Source organism: Mycetomoellerius zeteki, unplaced genomic scaffold, assembly GCF_001594055.1.
Source record: "Mycetomoellerius zeteki isolate Tzet28-1 unplaced genomic scaffold, Tzet1.0 scaffold336, whole genome shotgun sequence".
Classification (NCBI taxonomy): Eukaryota; Metazoa; Arthropoda; class Insecta; order Hymenoptera; family Formicidae; genus Mycetomoellerius; species Mycetomoellerius zeteki.
Genome location: NW_017257323.1, coordinates 189,401 through 213,274, shown reverse-complemented (window position 1 = coordinate 213,274; position 23,874 = coordinate 189,401). Strand labels below are relative to the sequence as shown.

At 37.1% G+C, this 23,874-nt stretch overlaps 1 protein-coding gene across 1 annotated transcript in view; it reads left to right on the top strand.

The window, feature by feature from the left end:
• The first annotated feature begins 6,939 nt into the window (after window positions 1-6,939).
• Window positions 6,940-23,874, top strand: part of LOC108725315 (wiskott-Aldrich syndrome protein family member 2) — a 79,696-nt gene continuing 62,761 nt past the window's right edge. The window contains exon 1 of the mRNA XM_018452247.1: window positions 6,940-7,234. Within this exon, the coding sequence (XP_018307749.1) occupies window positions 6,946-7,234 (289 nt within the window). The 5' untranslated portion in view covers window positions 6,940-6,945. The remainder of the gene's footprint in view (window positions 7,235-23,874) is intronic.

Here is a 23,874-nt window from a genome sequence, read left to right as displayed (position 1 = left end):
GGAGAGAGAGAGAGAGAGAGAGAGAAACAGATAGGCGCTCGGCTCGGAGCAGCGGAAAGAGGGAGCAGACCACGTGGTCAAACTCTGTGTTTACAAGCCGTGCCGTCCGGGGGTCACGTGGCCATGTTTTGATAGGAAGTTGGCCCGCTACGGGTAGATCTACGCTCTACGTCGTCGTCGTTGACGATGGCTGCTCGACACGGTATCGCGACGTGATTCGCGTGGCGAACACTCCTCTTCTCCTGTATGGTCGGCGGGATTTTCGGTAGAGACCGCCGACGGTGCGATCACGATGACGGCGGTGATGACCTTTGCCCTCGTTGCCCTTGGAAGACCGTTCCCCCTGATATCTCTCATCGATACCCTCGGATCCTCCACGTTGTCGCTCCGCGCGCGCGAGTATTCCTCTCGCGATCTTGCGCACCTCGTTTTCTGCAAACGTGAATGACGTGCGAGTCCCCTCCGGATCCGGATGAGCTGTCGTCCGTTACTCCGTTGATAGTTGCCGTGCGCGTTCCCTCGCTCCGAAGAAAGTGACAGATTTACGAGCGCGCGAATGCTATCGCCTCGCTTGGTGACTCGGGAGAAACGACGATTCGCACGTATCGTCTGAAGAAAGAAAACCTATTCACTACGTACAACTTGCCGGCAAGGCAGCGCGGCGCATACTGGCGAAATTCCTCCGGCCGGCGCTCGGATTGCTCGGAACCGACCGAGCGGAGCCGAAGTTACGAGGAGCGAATTTGCGACGCCTGTCGCCGCACTTCGGCGCGCCGATCGTCCGACGGCGTGGCACGTGAGAGAGCGAAAGAGAGGGAGTGAGCGAGAGAGGACGGGTGAGGAACGAGGAAGAGACAACCGCGAGAGTATCCTCGGCAAACGGTAGGGAGATGTACGCGGAGAGTATCGCAGAGTGGCGTAGCTGCCGTAACTGGTGGGTGTCTCGACTGCCTCGGCGGGGGTAAGAAAGCCAGAGTGGGAGATGGACGATAGTGGGGGATGAAGAGAAGGACGAATGGGGGCGAGAGAGACGGCTATAAATTGCAACTTTGTGCAACGTAGAAAGGAGTGGGAGACGAATGAGAGAAAAGGACAGAGGATCGTGGCGCGAGGATCCAAGCCCCAAGGTGGGAAAAGGATGAAAGAACCTCCCGCGACGGGAGGAGGGAGAATGCAGCGTGCTCGTACTGCTCGTCTAACGGGTGGGCGGGAAAAGGGGTATACGCTGTGCCCCTAGGGCTAGGCATCGCACTGCGCACGGAACTCGCGGGGAGGGAATTTGCACGCGGTGGCGGTGCATCTCTTCTCTCCCTCTCTCTCTTTCGCTTTCTTTTCCTCCCCTTTTCCTTCGCCTCCCCCATCCATCCTATCTCTCTTCTCAACCTCGTATCTCCTCCCGCCATTCCGCCGCGATAGCCCTATGTTCTCTCGACTCGATTTTGCGGCAACCCTTCCGGTACTTTTTCGTATCGCTGCTCTGCGACTTGTAGAATCCGAAGATTCCCAACGACCGATCGAAATAACTCGGCCTGTTGTTTTCGGTCTGCGTGCCTATCGAATGGTACAGCGTCCTCCGAAAGCCATGAAACATTCCTGAATATGTTCGCGAACATTGTTGCATCGCGGCGGCCGGATGCGAATTCTTCGTCCAAGCATTTGGCGAAAAAAATTCAAGTAAGTATAGTTCGGTTTTTTTTTACGCTTTCGTATAAAGTCTTGAATGATCGTTTTCACGGCAGAGAGATATTTTTCTCACGTTGCGTTTTATATTTCAGATGACGCATTAAAAAGGGAAGAGACTAAAAAAATTAACACTAAGTCTCCAGAAGTTCAATAAATTATAATTTGAAATAATAGAGTGTCTATAAAAAGAGCAATGAGCTTAGCACGCTGACATGCTTGACAGCAACTAGATTTTTTACTTTCAGATATGCAATATACAATGATTCTCCAAACGTTTCGGTTCTCACATAACCATCCTCAGTGGACAAAAAACTTACGGTAACATAATTTTAGTCTTTATTATTAATTGGTACACTGTTTTATAATCCTTCAAACTCTTGTTCAGTTAAAAAATTGTTAATATTTCAAACATCGGTTATTTACTCCGAGTGGTAATCCTTGGTCATTGTAAAATGGATGTGAGGCAGTTTCTTAATGTGGACTTAAAGATTGTGTGTGACATTTTTTAAAGAAGTTGATAGTTCGATAGAAACATTGATATTAGAAAAAAACAGATTTTTAGATATGAAATCTTTTATGTTTAAGATCAGGAATGATATTATGCAAGCGAACTGTCACGAATTATTCTTACGATCAAATCTTGCAGTTAATGTTCATAATTCAATTGAATCGAAACGTTCGTCTAAATAAATTTGAATCTCAAAAAAATTTACAAAGAATTTAAGATATTTTCAAAGTTATGTTCGTATAATCAGAACTTTTAAAAAGAGATAAATGTATTTAAAATTATCAACGGTTTAAGTGAATTCTAAAGTGATAGGATCCTTTTAAAACGTCATAGAATCCCTTTAAAATGTTAGTGATAATTTTAATGGTTTTACCTCTCTTTTTAAAAATCCTGGTTGAAAAGTACACAAAGATGAGTAAGGAAGATGATTAAGGTGCACATATTCGAAGTATTGTAGTTACAACTTTTTCTAACTGCGTAGTTATTTTCGACGTGGTTCGTCGAGATCATATCCCGAAGTATTCAAAGAAACTGTTTGCCCGTTCTCAAAAATACCGTCAATTAAATGCACTTTCTGTCACAACAGATTCTTTGGTACTTTTTATGCAGTCTTAATTATTCGCCGATGCTCGATGTTGTCGAGCCGATCGAATAACTCCGAAACCTTCCTCCGTCCTTCAATTCGGCCATTGTCCGAGGTCTGTTGACATAAATCCCACGCGCTAAAGATATCCCCCATCCATAAAAAGAAGTCGGCAGTGCCGCTGAAAGGGCAGGTAAATCCTGCCATTGCAACCCGGTTGAAACAAGAAACGACGCGCTTGGTGGTGGCCAAACACGTACACGCGAGTGTATATCCGTGTCGTCCTGTGCGGGCAGCCCCGGCTAACTTAAGGGGTACTGTCACCATGTGTAATTATGCACTCTGAACCTTCGATTGTCCGGCGGATATCCCCGATGCACCCATTGCTCAATGTTGTTTGCGCGTGAGCTAAAAACAGCACGCCGTAGCTCACCGCGTCCGTGTACGTACAACCGCGCGAACATGCTGCCTGGCTAAAAATAGAAGATGAATGGATTCTTAAGGACTACCTGATCGAGTAATTGTACAAACAATTTGGAGTACTGCAACTAACTATAGCATAATTGTAAATTATACTTGTATAATGGGCTGTATTAGTTTAAGTTCATTTGCTTTATACCGGTAATAAATTGCTACAGCCCCTGGTTGTTCATTAATCCGGAAAAGGACCGAGACTGCTAATAGTACGTAGTATTTACCTATGTAAAGAAAATATAATCGCACACACAACACAACACAGGCAGTACGCGCGAATACCCAATGGGAAAGCCCAAATATGTTGACATGTAATCAATGTTGAATTTTTTTTAAATTCAAGAAAAAATATACACTTAGTATAAACAATAATACAATAATAAAATCTTAGATCTGTCAATTTCTATGCCTACTTTATTCGATTTGGAATTTTTGAAATTCCAAGTGTAAAATACATTTCCTGCTCAATTATTTCTTTCTTTGGCTGTCATAATGCTTAAGCGTATTCATTTGAAAGTTATTTACTATTTTGTATATCAGAATTAAGAAGATATGTGACGTAATAAAAGTTACGAAACGTACGAAATTTTTTGAACGTTCCTAGATTTTTATTTCGACTGTACCCTTTTATGGGATCCCTTCAATTCATACCAATCCCTAAGCATGTATCTCTTTCGCGCAGAGTTGAGATACGTGCTGGATAATAAACAACGTAAAACACGATTTTAGCATAGTAGTCCATAACCTAACCTAGTCATTTTCAAGTACGATCCCGATTAAATCTATCCAAAAAGGCACATGAAAAACATACAAGCTGTTTACTTCGAGGACAGCATATAACTTGGACTTTTAAGTCTTGTTAAAAGTCTGCTGGTATATGTAATCTTATCATATACCTATTTTTAAATTCATTCGAATGAACACCAGACACAGACAATTAATTCTGAGTTTCGTACGTGTTGCTTCACAGGGAAAGCTAATATATAGTAGCGTTGAAACAGTTGTCATAATTTGAGACAAAGAATACAATGAAATGAATTATAATAAATTTTATTTAAAAAAAAGTTGTAAGATTTTAAAAATAGACTTCCGTTTTCTAATACAATTTCAGCTAATCAGAATTAGCTGTAAAAACCAGAAACATTTTTTTTCCGTGCAACTTAAAGCTTACGGCCTACGGCCTCTCAAAGCAAGGTTGTGGACCTAGCCTTACAGATTTCTATATTTTCTGCGGATTCACATTTGCAGGACTTTTAAAGCCAAGGGTGTCCATCTGGTTTTCATGTCATATCAACATTAAACCATGTTATACAGGACGAATATATAAATTAAACTCAAAATTCTGGCGTCGGATGTGCAATATCAGCATTGTGGATCTCTGCGTTTCGAAAAGTAATTTGAATGCTTGTCAAAATGTATCTAAGATGTTACCCGAATTTATGATATCATTTTGTTATTTCGATTGCAATAATACCATTTGTGATTCCATAAAATTAAGGTTGCGGCACATTTTACGGGCAATCGTTTTTCCCGAAAAGTGGATCTTTCGAGGCGAGAAGAGTCATTCCGAAGCCCTAAGTGCGAGACTTTATCGTGTGAAATTGCACATACGGCGAAAATTAAGGCCAAGTGAAAGAAAGCGCTAACTGCCGGTAACTCGCAACCATTAGATTCTTCCAAAGAGAAGGGAGGACAGAGAGGCAAGGATAAGTTCGGACTATCAATTACATCAACCCAATTCTGGAGCTTACTTTACGCCGAATCGAATCCGACCAGCCTGCTAAATTTGTTACGTTAACGAGCGTTGCACTCGTCGAGTTTCTACCGCCGCTGTGTGTAACTTTTTGTTTAGTTGGCTATGAAAATAAACGCGAATTACGACGTTCGTTAACTCAATCGGCGGCTATCACGGGTCGATAGTTCGCGTATGCAGCGCGCATCTCGCGTTGGCTAAGTTAGGATAGTGCAGTCGTCTATGAAGTTTCCATGAGAATGAACATGTAATTGGATCGTGTATATTTATTTATATAGTAGATATGCATTCTATAATTAATATCAATAATCAATAATTAAAATACGAAGAACCACACTACTCTTTTCAACTATTTTATTTTTACAGATGTATTATAGTCCTATAATATTATTATAACTATTGACGGGAAAAATCTGGTTTAATTAAATACAATGCATTTTGAAGAATGTTAATTGGGCATTCAAGTTCTCACTATGTCGGAATTTTATATATCAATTTCCCTGTGCGATGTAGATAACAGATTTCACGGTTGACGGTACCATAAAGCATTCATACTAACAGATAATCGTCTATAATACTTATCTAATATACAATACATCATGAATAGTTTTCAGAAATATATATATTAAACATTTTACGTAATTTGAAGAGATAAGAAAAATTATATACGCATAAGGTAATCTTAATTTTTATTTCAATTATGTATTAATATTATATAAATATTATTGTATAACATATGTTATAATATGCAATCAATTTTTTAAATCTGTTCGTTTAATTCCTTCTTCTAAGAAGTGTATTAAAACTACTTTCGAAATTTCTGTCATTTATAAGAATGCACTTTTAATTGTTTTATTTTATATCTTTGATTAGTATCTTAATTTGTGTATCAATTTAATATAAACTTCCACAGTATTCACCTCCCCCCCCCCCTATAGAAGATAATACTCTTGCTTCTGTTTCATTGTTAAAGGTTTTCTGCAGATTCAAAATTGTGTAGCTTCTAAAGGTTTTCTGGTTTCTACATTACTCATTGTTGGTTAAACTGATGCGATAAAACAGCCTCGTGCACATTTTTCATATTAATATATTATTATTTCAATATTTTAATAGAATGTACATTAATTATATTATACATATATTTTTAATATGAAATGTATTATCGGATACTTTTAATATAAAAAATATCGTAACGCGGCAGTAGATACTATCGCACGGCCATGCTGTAAAGATAGATGGCGACAGCGGCTTGTCTGACGAGCAGATAGCTGGGAAAGGCGCCTTTTATACAACCGCTTGAATGGGAGAACCAGCCGGCTGCTACTGCTCGGCGACTGGTTGCCGGACCGGCCGGCACTTGGCGTACCATCGTCGCGGCGCGCGGTACGTTCGCACCGCTGTGCGTCGTCGTTTCGCGCGTTTTCTCAATTCAACCGTAATCATCCTGTAATGATCCGTAAAAAAGTTTGCGCGAAAGAATCTCACGAGTGTCGACATTTTCGAAGAATCCACCGCAATGCTGCACACGCACGCCTTCCGAAATTCGAGCGTCGACTTGTAATGCGCCGCGTGTTGTTTCGTTTTCGATCTTTCGTGATTCAACAGGAGTGTGCGGAGGAGTGAAAGTGCGCTGAGAGAATTAAAGAAAAAAAGGAAAGCGAGTCGCGGTGACGCGATAGCGAGATATACGACGGCTCGATAGTGACAGGAAGAGATCAGTGGCACATCGCGCAGCATGAGATCGCGCCGGTGGCACGGAGGATCCGCGGAATTCGGCCGATTTCGCGGATCAGCGTGCAGCGATGCGGTGCTCCGGTGATAAGGGAGAATCAGCGGTAAAGTGTGTTATGCGCGAGTGCGACCGATTAGGGATACGCTACTCAGCAGCAACCCGCCGGCACCATCGTCGTCGTCGTCGTCGTCGTCGCCGTCGTCGTCGTCGCGATGCCGTTTGTGATGCGGAAGGTAGAGCCGCGGCACGTGTGCCGTGGCCACGTGCCGGCGGGCTCGCATCCGGGCTGGCCGGTGGGCGCCGAGCTCGAAGCGGTGGCGAACGGCGCCCTCACCAGTTCCCTCAAACAGTTGGCCTCTCTCCTCACCGTCGCGGAGGACATCTTCGCGAACCTCACCGCCGAACTAGCTCAAGTCGCCGAAAGAAGCGGCGACCTACGTCATAAGCTCGACAAAGTCGAAGAGCGACTCAGCACCGTCGATCCCAAGAAGATACCAGTCCGTGAGTATTCGGATCGTCATTTATTTTTATCTTCTATCGGATTCATTCTCAATTGATCGAGTAACAAATCCGTTCGTTCAGAGGCTGCGATTTTATCGCCGTCATGCGTAATTACTACAGCGCAGTGCTGTAAAAGATAGCGAAATTGGTGCTCGTCAGCTCCTTCGATCGTCAACAGTGAGTTTGCCGGAGGATAAAGTTTAAACTCTCTGAGAATACAAGTGGGAAATGACTATTGCTATGCTTATAGCGTGACCATGGAAACGCTCCTTTAAAGTACTGCCGTTGAATAAAGTTAGAAACTAGAAAGCATATTGCCCCAGGGGATAGACGTTGTAACATACACGCAAAGAAAACCAACGCGAGGGACACGCTCGCATTCAAATTGCTCCAATTTTGTAAGACAGCTCTCGATAGTTAAGATATTTTTGCGCGTCACACTCGAGACAATTCTCCGAAATGTTTACATTTTAACGCATTACGATCTTCAAGTTCAATCGACAAGCCGTCGAGTCATCGAGCTATCGAGCAAAAAGTTTCGACTAGTTTCTATTCTTGTAGATCTTAATTTATCCACATATTCCTTTAGCGAAAATTTAATAAAATATCATTTCTTTTGCGAAGTATTTGTATATAAACTAGCTTCTTTCTCTCGTTATTATTTTCGATCTTTTTACCTGAAGAGATGTGGAGAAACAATATTCCCGTTTGATTTTATAATGCATTGCGGAGGGAAACGAAGATAAATAAGAATGTAAAAAGAGAGGAATGCTACGAACAGAATTACGAGGAAAACATTCCGGGTTACCTGGTCTGTACCGTGGGAACCGGATTGCGATGTGTCCCGAAACTAAGTTTCACCTGGGCAGGGTATATTAGCTCCTATGAAGGCATAAAGACCTCCTTATTCTCAGTCCTAGTCCTATACATTTATCTTAGAGACAAAAAACAGAAGACTTAAAAATGTGTGTGTGTGTGTGTGTGTGTGTGTGTGTGTGTGTGTGTGTATGGGGATTACAAGAACCGTTAATGAATCGTTTGAAGATGTCGAACCTATCCACTTCAGTCTCTGAAGTTGTATTATAGGTAGATAATGTCTGAATTAAGAATTTTAAAGAATCTATAAAATGTTTGTAGAATGACACCTTTAATCGTGTACCTTGCATCTAAAAATTCAAAAAGAATAATACGTAAATTGTTTATCAACTATCTACATATCGCCAAAAATTTAATAGCGAACCAAATTGTAAGTTATAAATCTTATATATATAGTGCTTAAAAACATGAAAGTATAGATTTGGAAATGCATACAATAAAAAGGAATTACATTAAAATTCTCGAGCAACAAAATTACATCTTTTTTTTACATCGAATAAACATTCTTCCTATTTACGACGCTTAAAAGTCTATAAAGAGATAGTAAGGCGTTAAAAATTGAATAATCTCGAGCTGTAATATTATTAAAGCCCTTTCGTTGAATTTAACATTTGAAAGAATTAGTTATAAATTCTGGTCACGCCTGAATGCGGCAGCGATTGAAGAGTGCAATTGAAAGGCTAGAGGAAAAAGTTCTCACCGGCCGAAATTGCTTTAGCTCTAGTTTAAGTATCATCGACGCCGGCGGAAAATTAACGTCAGGCTTGAATCGGAGCCACTTTTTACGACGCACGCGAGCTCTGTTACTCCAAATAGCCATAAAGTCAAGAAAACCACGATTTATCACCACGCGATTTTGCCGCGAAAACAACAATGCGCTTTTCTTTCCAAGATCAAGTCTTTCTGAAATCGGTTTTTTCAGAAATTAGTATCGTCTTTTCGAAAGCGTATCGACATATTTCTCCTTTTCATTATTATATAAGTTACAAATGTTCGGTTACAACAGAAATTAAATGAGAAAAAGATATCTTTTTTCTCAATCTTTTGTTTTTATTTATATTAAATCTGAAAACGCGCCTCACACTCATATATTTTTTATTATGTTGCCATAAAATTAAACTAAATCTTTGCAAATAATTAAATGGCTCCTAACTTCTGTCTAAGATCAGAAATTACGATTATATTACCACAAACAAAAATTGCTGCCTTTGGCGAAATACATATCGGGATGAATGTTGATTCCATCGACATACAGCTGAGGCTTCTTTTTCCCGATCGAGGGAGGAATCTTCCACCTTTAGGGATCGTTCATTGGGCCTCGTAAAGGCCTAGGAAAGAACCCGTGCTTTTTTTTCCAGCCTCTCGTACCGCCAGTCCCCGAGTCCTGTAAAGACGCTACACACTGAGACAGCTGACTCAGGTAATCGGCCGCACAAACGGCGCCGGGCTTCGGATTCTTCCCTGCGGGTCGGTGGGAATTTTAATTCCCAAGGGTGAAACAGGCTCCGTCGCCGCCGGGAAGAAGCAGATAAAATAACGTCTGCCGGGTGTAATTTAATGCCGGTGTGCGCGTTTATACGTCTCGAATGTATTCGATTTGTGAGAACGATGTTCGCTTATCAAATTTATTTTCAAAAATATTTCTCTTCAATTTTTTTCCTTGCTTCACTTAAACATGATTCTCCATGATGATCAAGTCAACATGGTATTTTTATTTGCGTTATTTATCATTTATATGAAATTATATGTACCAAAATGCATTAAAAGATTATCAAGACATCGTTGCAACACGATTTAATAATTTATTACATCCGCTAGATAATATTCCTATGCGCCGCCGACATTTCACGTAACTTCTCTTGAAGCTGCACGAGACCTGCGAGCAGCGCGGTTGAAAGTATGGCTAGCCTTGAACCTTCAGGCTCAAGTAGGTATCTCGCCAGGGATATCGCTGATCCTGGTGAAATCAGAATTTACGTTCTCGAGGGGACATTGAAGTCCAGATGAAGAAAACGAAGGGATAAAAGAGAGAAGGAAAAGGAGAGACTATTGACATAACACACACACGCACGCACGCACGCACGCACACATCTGCACATATTGCATAAATAAATAATTTTATGGATATGTATGTATAAATACTTAATTTTAGACTCGCTAAGAGTTTCTCATAAATACATATATTTTACTTGTAAACATATGTCTACAAGATTCCACACTTGATTAAAAAGAAATATTCAAGTTAAAATTACCAGTGATATTTTTATTATATAAATATTATACCGAATGTAATACACTTTCAAGAAAGTTAACGTTTAGTCGAATAGTTAAACTTAGAATTAGCAGAAACAAGGTATGCAAATTTTTATCTTTCCTTTAGTTATCTAAACGGGCAAATGAACTGTTTATATGTCAAACAATACGGCTCGTATGAATAGTCAGTTAGATAAATGTGTATAAATTCAGGATATCATAATATTGACTTCGGAAATCTAATATCGCTAATGCGGTTCTGTAATATCGCGTCGAGCGCATCGAGAGGATTCCGCAGTCGACTGGCTTCTGCGGAAATGGCCATACGCAGGATGTGGTTCGACCTGGTCGAGCAGGTTCACAGCACTCCGAACTACCAGCGAACGGTTAGTTTGATAGGCTTCCTATTGAGAAAAGCTATCTAGCCTTGGGAAAAAATATTTTTCTCCTAATTCGGTATTGATAATAAATACCTGCTTCTTTTGTATTTGAAGAAATTTGTTGTTACACAAAGAGACACTATGGCAGTGTGATGAAACAAATGATTCTTTTTAGACATTTACTAGAATTGTCATGTATTCTTTTATGAACATATTGACTTTCACTTTTTAAATGCTACATTTAAAAACACAATAGTAATTGTTTTTATTGTTTTTCTTGAGGATGAAATACTTTATACAACAGGAATGTTTGAATAAAGTTTACTTTCACACGTTTAGTATTAACCAATTTTTTATTTAGTATCAAACATGAAACTGCGCGAAACCGCTCGCTTTCCCTTGGGTAAATATGATATTTCAAATTTACTGTTGCCCCTTTAGGCAAATATACGAGAACCTTGTAATCAAGCCTCTGCTACCTGCTTAAATAATCATATTTTAATGAAGGCATTAATTCATAAGCACGTTCTGCAACGTTTCCTCTTTTAAATTCATATAATAAAACATGGAAATTTTATGTGGCTGCGGTATTTATGTGAAAGAACGTATGTCTCATTTTTTTTTAATCATAAAGGATTGATGTACTCTCTAATAAGTATAAATTAGATCATACAAGGTGTCCAGAATGTATCTGATAATTTTTTTAATTCCACTTTTTCTCTGAGAAATACATTTTAACAATTTTTTTTTATAAAATAACAGTGCTTAAGAATTATTATAAATGTATGGCTTACAAAATAAAGTAACAGAGATTTTACATGTTAATTAGAGTCCGACCGAAACCACATTTTGACCTCCGGCCGAAGACGAGTATTCGGTTGTCATTCAATTTCGGCCGAAACCGAAACTCTAAGTCTTACTAAAAAAAAAGTGAGAGAGAGAGAGAGAGAGACAGAAAAGCTAACGGAATCACATTTCTTTCGGCCGGAGTCGTAATCTCCATGTTTTTAAATTAATTTACAGAGATTTTATTAAAACATCTAACTATAATAATATAATAATATTGCATCCTCAACTTTTAAAGAAATCAAGTCACAGTTATTATTAGGATGACATCAAAATTTGTACTCTAATTGTCTTAAGCTTAATCAACGAGTTAATAATTAAAATCGAACAGTTGTTTTTTAAATGCTCACCGGCGCTTTGCAACTTGTATAGTTTCGGTTTACCCACCGAAATTTTCTCTTAATTTCGGCCGAAACTGAATTCAAATCGAAACCCTGATTTTTTACCGAAACCGAAATTTCGGTCGGACTCTATTGTTAATGCATAATCTTATTAACAAACTTGTTTGAAATCTATTGATCGTTATATACTTTTTTCTGGTAACGTAAAATTTTATACTCGCTTCTTGAGAATTAAAAGGTTTCCCGCGTCAGCTGTTTCGCTCGAAATTTTCCCCTTTCTACCCCGTGCACTCCGCTATGGATATATCACGGACCCCCGTATACGAATAATAATGACGCGGACGGAAATAAAAGTGGGCCGCAACGGTCCTCGTCTGCAGCTTCGTCTTCGGGTTTTCACCACCCCTCGTCGTTGCCTCCTTTATTTCCTCACCCGGCTTCTTACTCTTACTTCCGGTTGCCAGCTGGCATCGAAGAATAGGAGGGGGCTCATCGAGGGGTGACGCAAGCACAGGAGAGGTAGGCATCTAGGCAGGGGGACTTTCCCGCTTAATTTTAGTTGGCTTGACACCGAGGCACGTGTTCTGAATAAAACTCTTTACCGCATTAGAGTACATCGTTATGAAAAAAGTTTGTAAGCGATAAGGTTTGTCCACTCCCTATAGATATCGGTAAAGTATATTGACTTATCTACGGTACGTGAAGCATCGTTGAAAAGCAAACAAGTTTGAAGATGTCTGGAAGAGAACTGCATGAAAATTGAGTATATTAAAAAGTACTGTTGAGTATTTAATTATATATAAATGTATATAATCAATGTATTTATGTATTTCTAGTAATTATTATTCCGTACAAATACTCATTTAGTTTCCCATGAATATTACAGATAACTGTTCACGAATACATTTGTAACCACATTAATTGAAAACAAAAGAAAATTCTAAGTGAATAATTGTAACGATTAAATTAATGATAGTTTTTCACAAGTACACGAGTGATAATACTTTATGACATACATAAGATCGACGCGTGTTGCAACCGATGACTCTTAATCGAGTTTATCTTTCTCACGGTAACCGTAAAAAGACAACAACTCTCGGAGAAATAATGAGCACAGCTCACGAACGCGAGGAATTTTTCTTTCGGGCTCATGTTATTCTTTTCTCTTTTTTTTCTTTCGGAGATAGCAAGTATATTTCCTCGAGCAGCCACTTTAACCCTCCTCATCTTACACCACGTGCTCGTAAGACAGGAACAGATGCCCCTTGATGATCGCAAGAGTATTTTCGGTGGTCACGATTTTTGTCTTGGGAACGAACGAGGCCAAACGCAAACCATGAAACGAGATTCTACCTTGAGATTTTCTCGCGACTGCAGATTTTATCTCCAATTCTAGGAATGTTAACAAGAATTTTGGAAAATAACATATTAAAAAAAGCTCGAAGTCCCGTTTAACGTTGGTAGTGATAAGCTTTTCTCCTGAAATTGAATATTTTTAATTTATCACGCGCGATTTCGTAATACTTTCTGGAATTTTTCCACTCGTTCTATCCCCAGTTTCGTAATTCGAATACCGGTTTCGAACCTTTGGCGCGCCCAGGTATACTCATCGAACGACCTGATCGTCGATGTTTTCGAAGAATTCCCGGAATGAGATTATCGACATCGCAATCGATGTTTCTCGACATTTCCGTGATTCTGCGCGTGTTTAAACACAACGCAGCCAGCATCCGCGAGCCGTGTAATCATCAATCAGTCGCGTAAGGAGCGAGAGAGCCGATAGAAAAGCCACGAGAAGGCAAGTTAAACCTATCATTGGTTAATTAATCATCGCGACTCACACACCTGCCCTCACGCGTTACGAACCTATTATTAAGTACCATTACTCGGCTATATCTACCTGCCAAAGCCCTTTCGCGACCTTTGACTCCTCTCCTAGAGAAAAAATAGAAAGAACAGAGGAAATTCTGATGTACAGTTAGCAGTCTGCAAATTCCGATTGATCATCGATTTTATTTTTGCTTTTTTGTCACGAATATATCAATCTTAAAACTTCCATGTTTCGATATTGCATGTTTAATGTTTGCAACAACAAAAAATTGAATAATTAAAATATTAATAATTATAAACGAAATTCTCTATATTAATATAATTATATAAAACAATTTTGAATTAGAAAAAAATATATTTATATAAAAAAAACTGTAATAAATTGATTAATTTTTGATAAAGAATTTATTTAATAAATTTATAAAGTTTATTGCATATTTATGTAAACAATAGGTTGGAATTAGTTTCGAGTATTTAGAATTTTAAAAAATATTTGTTAAAATTTAATTAAATTTAAATTGTTTATACAAATCGCACAAACTATCTTTTAACGAGCTTCCCGCAGCTTTTTATCTGTAAGCATGTCCGTATGATAGAAAAAGGAATTTCTAGTACCTATCGTCTGCATTTCGATTGAAATGCCACCCGGTGAACGTTACGTTATCGCACGATTATTCCGCGAGAGAGTAACGACCCGGTTACTCAACGTTTCTGTTTACGATTCACGTACGCGCCGATGATAACATTGCGTTTTACTGAAAGACCGATGAGTGTGTCGCGTCGAGCTTTGCGTGACGAATGCATCGACAATCTGTGAAACATGATTTCTGTACAAATCGCTTAATTCTAATACAGAATGATATTCTAATCGTATTAGATCTTTTACAGGAGTTTCCTTGCGCTGAATTTTTCGTGAGAAAACATTTTCATTTTCGTACGAAGAATTTTATGTGAGAACGGTATAAACTTTTTTTAAAAATTATATACGGGATGGCGCACGAGAGAGAGAGAGAGAAAGAGAGAGAAAATGCCATACCATTTAATTATCTTATTAAAACTATACTTGTAGATAGATTTTTTTTTAATGTGTCAATAAATTTTGTACTTGATGAAAATTCTGTTAGGTGTGGCATCATGAGTCGAAATTAGGCGGAGGTAAAGACGTACATATCAGGGTTTATGCAGGGTGGCGCACGAAATGTCATACCACTTGCTTTATATGTTTACGGTTCTGTATTTATTGTTAACAAAATTTATACAGTATAGAATTAATTACCAGAGCCTAGAAAATTGTCTCTAATGGATAACATTTAATCTGATTGCCGTTTTGTCACACAAGTTCTTGGAGACGTGCCCTTGTGTTTGATTACTTTTCGATACGAAGTTTTCATAACGTATAGCACAACTAGGCACACGATGTAGGCGGAAACGTCTCTGAGTCTCTGCTACATTCTTTATTTCCACGAAAAACAACATAACTTTCGTTTTATGCTCAACGTTTTAAATCAACTGTCTGTTGTTCACCATTTCATAAACTGCCCAGATAGCATAGAGGGTCTAAAAAAGACTTTCTTTTTAAACTCTCTCTTCTAAAAAGACTTTTTTTTATATCCGACTTACAAAATGAATTCCTGTTTCGTTTTATTTCTTTTCTAAAAGTATTCCTAAGAGATTACACTTTTTTATGTCACTTTTTTATGTCATGAATTGTGAGCTCTTTTTTAGAAGATATTCTTCTGTTAGTTTTTCTATTTCTTAATGTTGTATAAGAATAAGTATACTTTGATTTTTATGCAAATTAAATATTATTTTTATTATAGATAATATACAAATACGCTATATATAAATACATTTGCATATATTTTTAATTTTTTTTTCCTCATTTCGAACAGATTATATTGATTCATAAAGAATTTAAGAGAAGATGAATATTTTTTTAGTTCAAATGACTTGATTACGTTATCTGGATGGTGTGTGCATCTTTACCTCTGCCCAATTCTGACTCGTGATACTAGAATTTCCATAAAATACGAAATTTATTTATACGATTAAAAGAAACCGATATTCCACAAGTTTTTAATGAGATAATTAAATGGTATGACATTTCGTCTATAACTACTTCCTAATAATCAGTTGCGTAAATTATTTGTGTTAAATTCTTTTTCATAAATAAACATTTATAAAAAAGAATTTTGTTTAATATACTATACAAACGCATATTTATTATTTTATGTATCTTTAAATCCAATATACAATACCACACAAGGCAAGAAATAGTTGATTTTTCTAACTTACTAGCGAAAAGTTTGATACTTTTATTTCTGTTTCACAGAAATGGTGTTAATGGATAACGTTTCTCATCGTTTATCTTGCCGCGAGAAAACGTCGAACGATCGATGCAGTGATTATAAATGATCTAAATGAACGGCAAAGAACTTTTACACGTCACTCGTCTGCAGCATGAAGAAGTCGATATTAAAGACGTCAAAACGAACTGAATTTATTATAGATCGCTTCATAGATTGTCAATTACACTTAAGTGGCAATAGAAGTTTGCCCTTTCAATCTTTTACCGTTTAAAACATTTAGCGCGACACTTAAAACATTTAACATTATTAATTCTGTTATTTTGACGCATCCTATTCAAACGTCATCGCATTGTATATGAAAATTACATGAATTATTTGTAATTGAGACATTATTTGCAGAATATAAGCACTTAATACAATTGAGTTAAATTAAACACTTAATAAAATTAAATTCTTAAATATAATTGATGTGATAATATACATACATATATTAATAGCAGGTTAATTCTAAGACTCAAATATGAAATTTTTTTTCTAATAAAAAGATTTAATGATTAAAAGTTACGAGAAAATCTCTAATTAAATTTATCATTTTCTGATTCGTAGAAAATTAAGTTCCCATAAAACTTCTAAACCTTCTAAGCATGAACTGGCAGATTGAGATAAGATGCGTTTTAGCAGTCGATTCGCGGCATCTCGCGAGTGCACTTAAATAGTCGTTAGTGACGCAGGATTGTTAAGACGTGTCGCATACTACAATTATTGCTTATGCAACAGATGTGGGGCAAACAAGAATTCCAGGGAAACCTCTAGGCTCTAGCTGATGAGTGCTCTAGCTTCGTCCTTCGGAAACGGCAACGCACCTCGAGGACACCGCGTCACCATAAAAAAATGCCAATTACACATCAAGTGTTATGACCAACGCGGGCACATGCGATCGTTTATACGATAATCACGGCAATTCTCCTTGATCGTTCGCTCACTATCTACGCAATAATTCCTCTATGACGTGGAAATAAACTACACGACACGGTGCGACATTTCTGTCGAAGAAAAGCCAGATTACATGCCTCCTCGTGCAACTGCGTGTCGTTATTGTACCAGGTTCGCAAACTGTCCCTTATAAAATTATTAAAAAAAAAAGAATTGATAAACTTGTGATATCTTATATGTTCGATAATGTATGCAAATATTATGGACTATACGTTACAATACAATACTGGTATTCATCGTTATCCTATCGCTTATTGTTATGTCGATTGCGGTTTTTTAATGGCGCCTGCACTTCAATTTTATTACTACGACGCTATTTGTGCATGGATACTTTTGATTAAAGGCAATAAAGAAGCAATTCTAGAGATATGCGTTACGAAATGATTGAATTAATTTGTAATAATTTAATTAATTTGTAATCATTTCTGTCTCGAATTACATTAAAAGAAACATTGAATGTGAATTCTACGACGTATAAGCAGAAAGATTTATGGTTCGCGGTTAAAGAATCGACGATCTATCGGGAAAGAGATTAAGAGTTTGAGAGTACCTCGGTCGCCATTATTATGCCAATCGTATTATTGCGAAAATGGGCCTTAAAGTTGTAGCACTTTTAAATTTAGTCTTTTTATACCTCAAACTGTCGATTACAACAAGAAAACAGCTATTTAGAATTGCTTCCTTTTTAAAACCTCTGGCGACTGGCCTATATCTGTATCGAAACAGAATATCTCGCCATTTATCCGGCATCGTTGTGATTCAGGCTCTCATTTATCCCCTCATTGCGCAATTTCCCTGCCCATCACATCGTTCAATTGCATCGTTCGCTGATCGATTTATTGTATTTCATGGATTCGCTCGCGACTGTATGGCAACACCGTAGGATTTATTTGCAGTGTCGTTCACGATATCTGCCGCGAATCGTGATTTTGCGGCTCGCTCCTTGCACCGATAATTGGCCGGCTTCTCACCTCGCCTTGGTGCTAAAGTGCATCTAACGATTCTTCGGTCTCGATGCATCGTGCGATCATGATTAGCGAGTTAGTCTTATCGATAATCCGATTAACATCGTAAATCTTTCTTGTCTTTAATCGTAGAAATAAATAAAAAGATTGACGCTAAATGTCGCGCATTTTGCTCCTTCAATAAAAAAAAACGGCATCGACGCCATTTTTTCTCTTTGTAATACAATTATAAATATACCTAATTATATATGAATAATGCATGGCAAGAATTGTGCTGAAAAATATAAAAATTTTACTGGATACAAATTCGAAAATAATTTTGTTGGAAACTCAAACTAGTTGTTAGAATATTAAAATTTTTTGCAGTATTGCTCTCACCTCTCATCGTTTTTTAGTTTCCAACATAATTATTTGGATATTATGAATTAGTTTCAAAATTACTTTCAGATCTGTATTTAACAAAATTTTAGATTTTTAGATCAGCAAAATCGTTCCTTCTGCGTGAATGAAACTAATTAAATAATTTAATTAAAAATCCAATGAAACATGCGCGTTTCATTAAAATAAATTTCGTAATTATGATTTTTTTAACAATTATTATTACCTACATTAATTAATTTAACCGTTTTATAATTGTTACATTAATTAACGTAACCGTTTTTTTTAATACATTGAAGAATGAAGAAAGAAATGAAAAAAAAACAATCATCTTGATCTTTTTCTTCATTTTCTTTTTCTTAATTCTTTGAAAGGAAATGGGATTAGCCAGTTGTAAACCGTATGGTTGCCAACACTATTACCTAACGAATGCACACCTCACTAAGGAAACGTTCTGTTTCCCTCGGGGTGCACTTCCGCGCGCCATTCGTTATGTTCTCGAGTGCTTGGTTGCTCGACTCGGACACGGTTTAAAAGTGTCGGTTGGTCGGTCGGTCGCTCGGTCGATGAGTTGAAGTGTCGAGGCCATTGAGACACGATGTGAACAATACGGAATCTGGATGGGGCCACATCTCGAGTCCTTGAACGCGGTGCTGATTGACGTTTCAAAGAGCGTGTCTTGCCATATCTCCCCAAATAACTTCACGGTGCCGTTAAAAGGCCGCGCCTTTGTCTCCTCTGTGATGGCTCCGTTTCGAGGAGAGGAAAGTTTGCGAACGAACTGTTTAACGCGACCACGTTAACCGACTTATCGCGACTTAACTCCGAAACTATAACCGACGCCCGCATTGCGGAACGGCGAGTTCTGCAACGGTAGATATCGTTTCGCGGCTTCGCTCTGTAGCACGTTAATTAGAACGAGGCTTTATTGCATTTATTTCCGGCAGTCGAGCATGATTTCATGACTATGCAGAGTAATTTACATGGATATTTCAATCGTGAAGAACTCTATGGTGATACTATTACTTAATTATTATTCCCTGTTGTGTTATAATTATCATTAACTGTTAGATATATATTATTATATTTTATTTCATCAATTTCCATTTACAGATGAAAAACTTATTTCAGAAAGTCTTTCTGAAATCTTTAAAGCCTGTTCTACAGCAGGGTCGCAAGCCGTAAGAAATTAATTAATCATAGTTGATTATTTTTGTCATATTCAACTATGATTGGCTAATTTCTTACGGCTTACGACTTGCGATCCTACTGTAGAACAGACATAATAGGCTTTCTACAATAAATTACTTAAACTTTAAGTTTTAAGCCGTAAAAAATTAATCAATCACAGTCGAATATGAGAAGAATACTTGACTATGATTGGTAAATTTCTTATGGCTTAAGACTTAAAGCTAAACTTACAATTAGATACCTATAATGATTAGAAAGCCCATAAGAGATAAGGAATATATAATTTATATATTTCAAGTTTTTCCTAAAACTTATGTTATACATATAATCTTGATTTTGCAAAAACATAGATTTTAAACAATTGGCTATAATACAATAACATACTATAAATGTAGTTTAATCCTAAGCCTAAAAAAAACTTTAATTAATTTGCTATAAGTTATTGAAAATCCTATTAATATTATTATTTACAAAAATACTTTATAAATAATTATAATACTTATTAAAATATTATTAATTTGAGATTTTTATCATATATTTAGAAAAGTGAATTTTCTAAGATTAATCTGTCGCAAATTCATATGACATTATCACAATCAACTACGTACAGTTGCATCAAATATATGTGTATTTCTATCCTCTCACACTCATCCACGCGGAAACGCGTAACATCAACTTTAATCGCTAAACAATTACGTAATTCTCATTGATTCTTCTGTGATATACACGTCTTTTCTAAGCGAGTAAACATACACCCATGTTTGAAATGGTGAATGGGAAACTTACGTCTGCATTCTACACAACTAGGCTTCGAACGTTTCTTTTTCTTTCATTCTCTCTCTCTCTCTCTCTCTCTCTCCTTTAATACTTTCAGTTTCCATATCATCGAAGCATAGCAATCGTAGTTTGTTATGTACGCGTTTATAACACTAGCCTTATCCGATTTTATTCGTTAGAGCAATTTCTCGTTGCGCTTTTGCAACGGGCAATTAAGCGCTATGAGAATGGTGACAGGATATTTTCATTGGAAGAGATTTTTTCTGAATGGGCTTTTGTCTAGAAGGATATAACGAATTTTTTCTAGGAAAAGATAAGATCGCGATCCGCAATGTAATTAAACGAACGCTATGATAAATGAGCTGTTGCTTTCTTGAGGTAACAATAGACGCATCCAGCGGCTATGGATATGATTGTAATCGCAGTGTAGAATGAAGCAATCGATGAAAATGAGTAATCTTAATTTAGCGTTCTTCTCCAGGTGCAGCACATGATAGTATAGAAGATAATGCTGATATTAGAACTGAAATTTAACTTTTGACGTGAAATCTGACCATTCATAATCACAACAATAAATTTAACTGCTTTATGAAAACACATATTTAATCGCAAAAAAATACCGATATTAAATTATAATCGAAAATTATAAAATATTAATGAAACTGAAATAAAATATTCATGAATGAAAACATTTATCATGCATATTTGGCATATGTTTATAAATTTGTGCTTGTTTATGATTTTATTTTATATAAATTAGTATTTAATTGTTTGCATTTAACTATTTTGATTTTATTATTATTCTAACAACAGATTGAATAGTTATTGATATGAGAATCACTGATTTTAAGTTTAAAATTGTACTTGAGTAAAATTTTACTTGAGTAAAAAATTATTAAAAATCAATATTCGACGATTTTCAGTAATTAATATCTTGTTAACTATTGCGAAAATTGCAAAATGGTAGAAGATTTTTCGACTCAGTTTAGTCCGCTGTATTACACGAAATATTTGGCAGTCATTCTGGGACACCCAGTATAATGAGAATGTGATAGGAAAATTAAATCTCACGAGTTTGTATTATTTGCGTTAAAGAGAGAGAGAGAGAGAGAGAGCAAGCATTTTGCAACATTTGTGGTCTCTTTAATTTTCTATATCCTCTCTAAAAAGTTCGCAACGCCAGGTGCATCCGAAGATCGCATGTCTCTTCAAATTTCCTGTCGTTTGTAACTTTCGTTTAAAAATCTAGTATTTTTAATTGATGCAAAAATTTCATAAAATTTCTACAGGAAAACTTATGACAGTTTAACTTTTTTTAATTTAGAAGCTTCAGTGCTTCGATATACTTTTGATAAATGCATTTCGCGCATCACGTTGCATTTATCAAAAGGAAAAATGATAAGAATGTGTAAAAATGTGTTAGGCATTGAAAACGATTGCGACGAAAACGTTACAAACAAGGCAGGTGACTATCAGAAACGGACAGGAACCGCACACCCAGATGCACGTATACCTACGTGAGCACGAGTTATCAGGTGTTTCCCACAAGCAACGGACTAAATGCACCTGCTGCCAAGTAAGCGCGGAACGAAGTCAATGTACGCTCGCACTCGGATTTCGTCGACGGCGTTACGAAGCTGTTATGCAAAGTAGAACTAAATGGCGTTTACCGCAAACTGGGTGATGGCAAGCGTTGGTGGTTTGACTTGTCCGTAGATCTCTAGGAGGTAAAATTTTAGCGGAATTTGAGAAACAGGGAATATTTATACTTTACGTTAGAAAAATATGCCAGTATAAAATAAAAGAAGTTTTTTCTGTAATTGTAAGACAAATTTTTTTATGGAAAGATTTTTAATCAATCTTTAAGAGATTTTAATTATAATTTCTGTAACTAGCTAAAATAATTCTATTTATAGCTCCTGGGTTCACAATTGATCCATTCATGTCAATTACAATAGTTAAAGGCTTGTGTGCGCAACATACACATTCACTTAATACAACATATAGTCTAGCATTCATATTAAAGTACACTCGATTGATAATATCTATTATCGATGTATATGGATCATTCCAAATGCAAAAAAGAGATAAAGGCCTAAAAATCGTGCAATTTTAGTTATATCGGTAGTTACAACAACTAGGAGACATTATAAAGAACTATTCTTGATAACTTTCGTAATTTGGATTATGAAGTAAACGCATTCGATGCAGAGAGATGACATAAAGAGCAATTTACGCGAAAAAAAAGGAGAGAAACAAAGGCGATACTGACGCGTAATACCGCGCGCGCATGCAGACTACCCAAGATGTCAATAACCTTCGCCTTAGTCGTTGTCGCCGTAGTCGTCGCGTGATCAAACCAGCCTCGCCTGCCTCTGGTCCCGCCGCGCCGCGCCGATCCCCCTTTCGGCCCATCCAACTACCCTTCGGCCACCCTCCGCGATTCGCGGCCACGTTCGTTTATACATGTACGGCAGAAGCTCGTCTGACCGCTCGTGCGATCGAACCGAAGAGGGTCGTTTCGGCGGAAACAGCAGGTCACCGGAGAAATTTGAAAAGTTGAAGTTTGAAAATGAAAAAGTTGACGTTAACATCGTTAATTATGAATTAACATATACTTTTCTGTTTTCTCTTATAGGGTGAATGCACCGTTTGTGGCCACTGCATCCATTTTGGCCATTTTCACTGTTTATTAAGTTCTTTTAGTTTTGGTTGGCTCTAGTGCGCAGCAATCACGACACATGCGCGTCGCAATTATTTCTCTTGTTTAATAATGTGACAAATAACCTCATATTTCCTCTTTCATAGTATAAAAAAATTATTTTTTACGGAATACACTCAAGACACAGTTATCTTGTCAAAAACGATAAGAATCCCCGAAATGCGATAAATAGAATAATTTATCAATAACTATAATATATATGACACAAGTATAGCAGACAATACTAGTAGCCATCAAGTAATTAATAGTCAGCCTCGTAATGATAGGAAGTATATAGGTGGCCAAAAATGATGTAAAATGGAATTTTTTCTACTATTTAACTTTTTCATTATACATTCGCTTTTTTCCTTTTAAATTTTTTTGAATATTAAAAACTAAGACATTAAACAATGTATTTAAGTAAATGGTATCTCCTTTTTATGTATTATTTAAAAAAAACTTCTTAAAGTTATAGAGAAATGCTTAAAGGTAGCCACAGATGGTGCATTCACCCTATATGTTATTAATATTTCCTTAGATTATTTCAACACAACAGACACATATTCTCATCATTTTCAAAGCATAACCCTAAAAATTATATTCATATAATGTATTAATATTTAGATACAGAGAAACACGAAGTTTACAAAGGTCATAAAAATGTCTTAAAAATGTACCAATTAAAAATTGACTTATTATTAAGTTCATAGTGAGCGAATGACGATAGCAAATAAATGGAATTGAAAGAGAAGATTGTATCCCGGAAATAGAGTTGATTGGGAATGAAGGAATCATTTTCC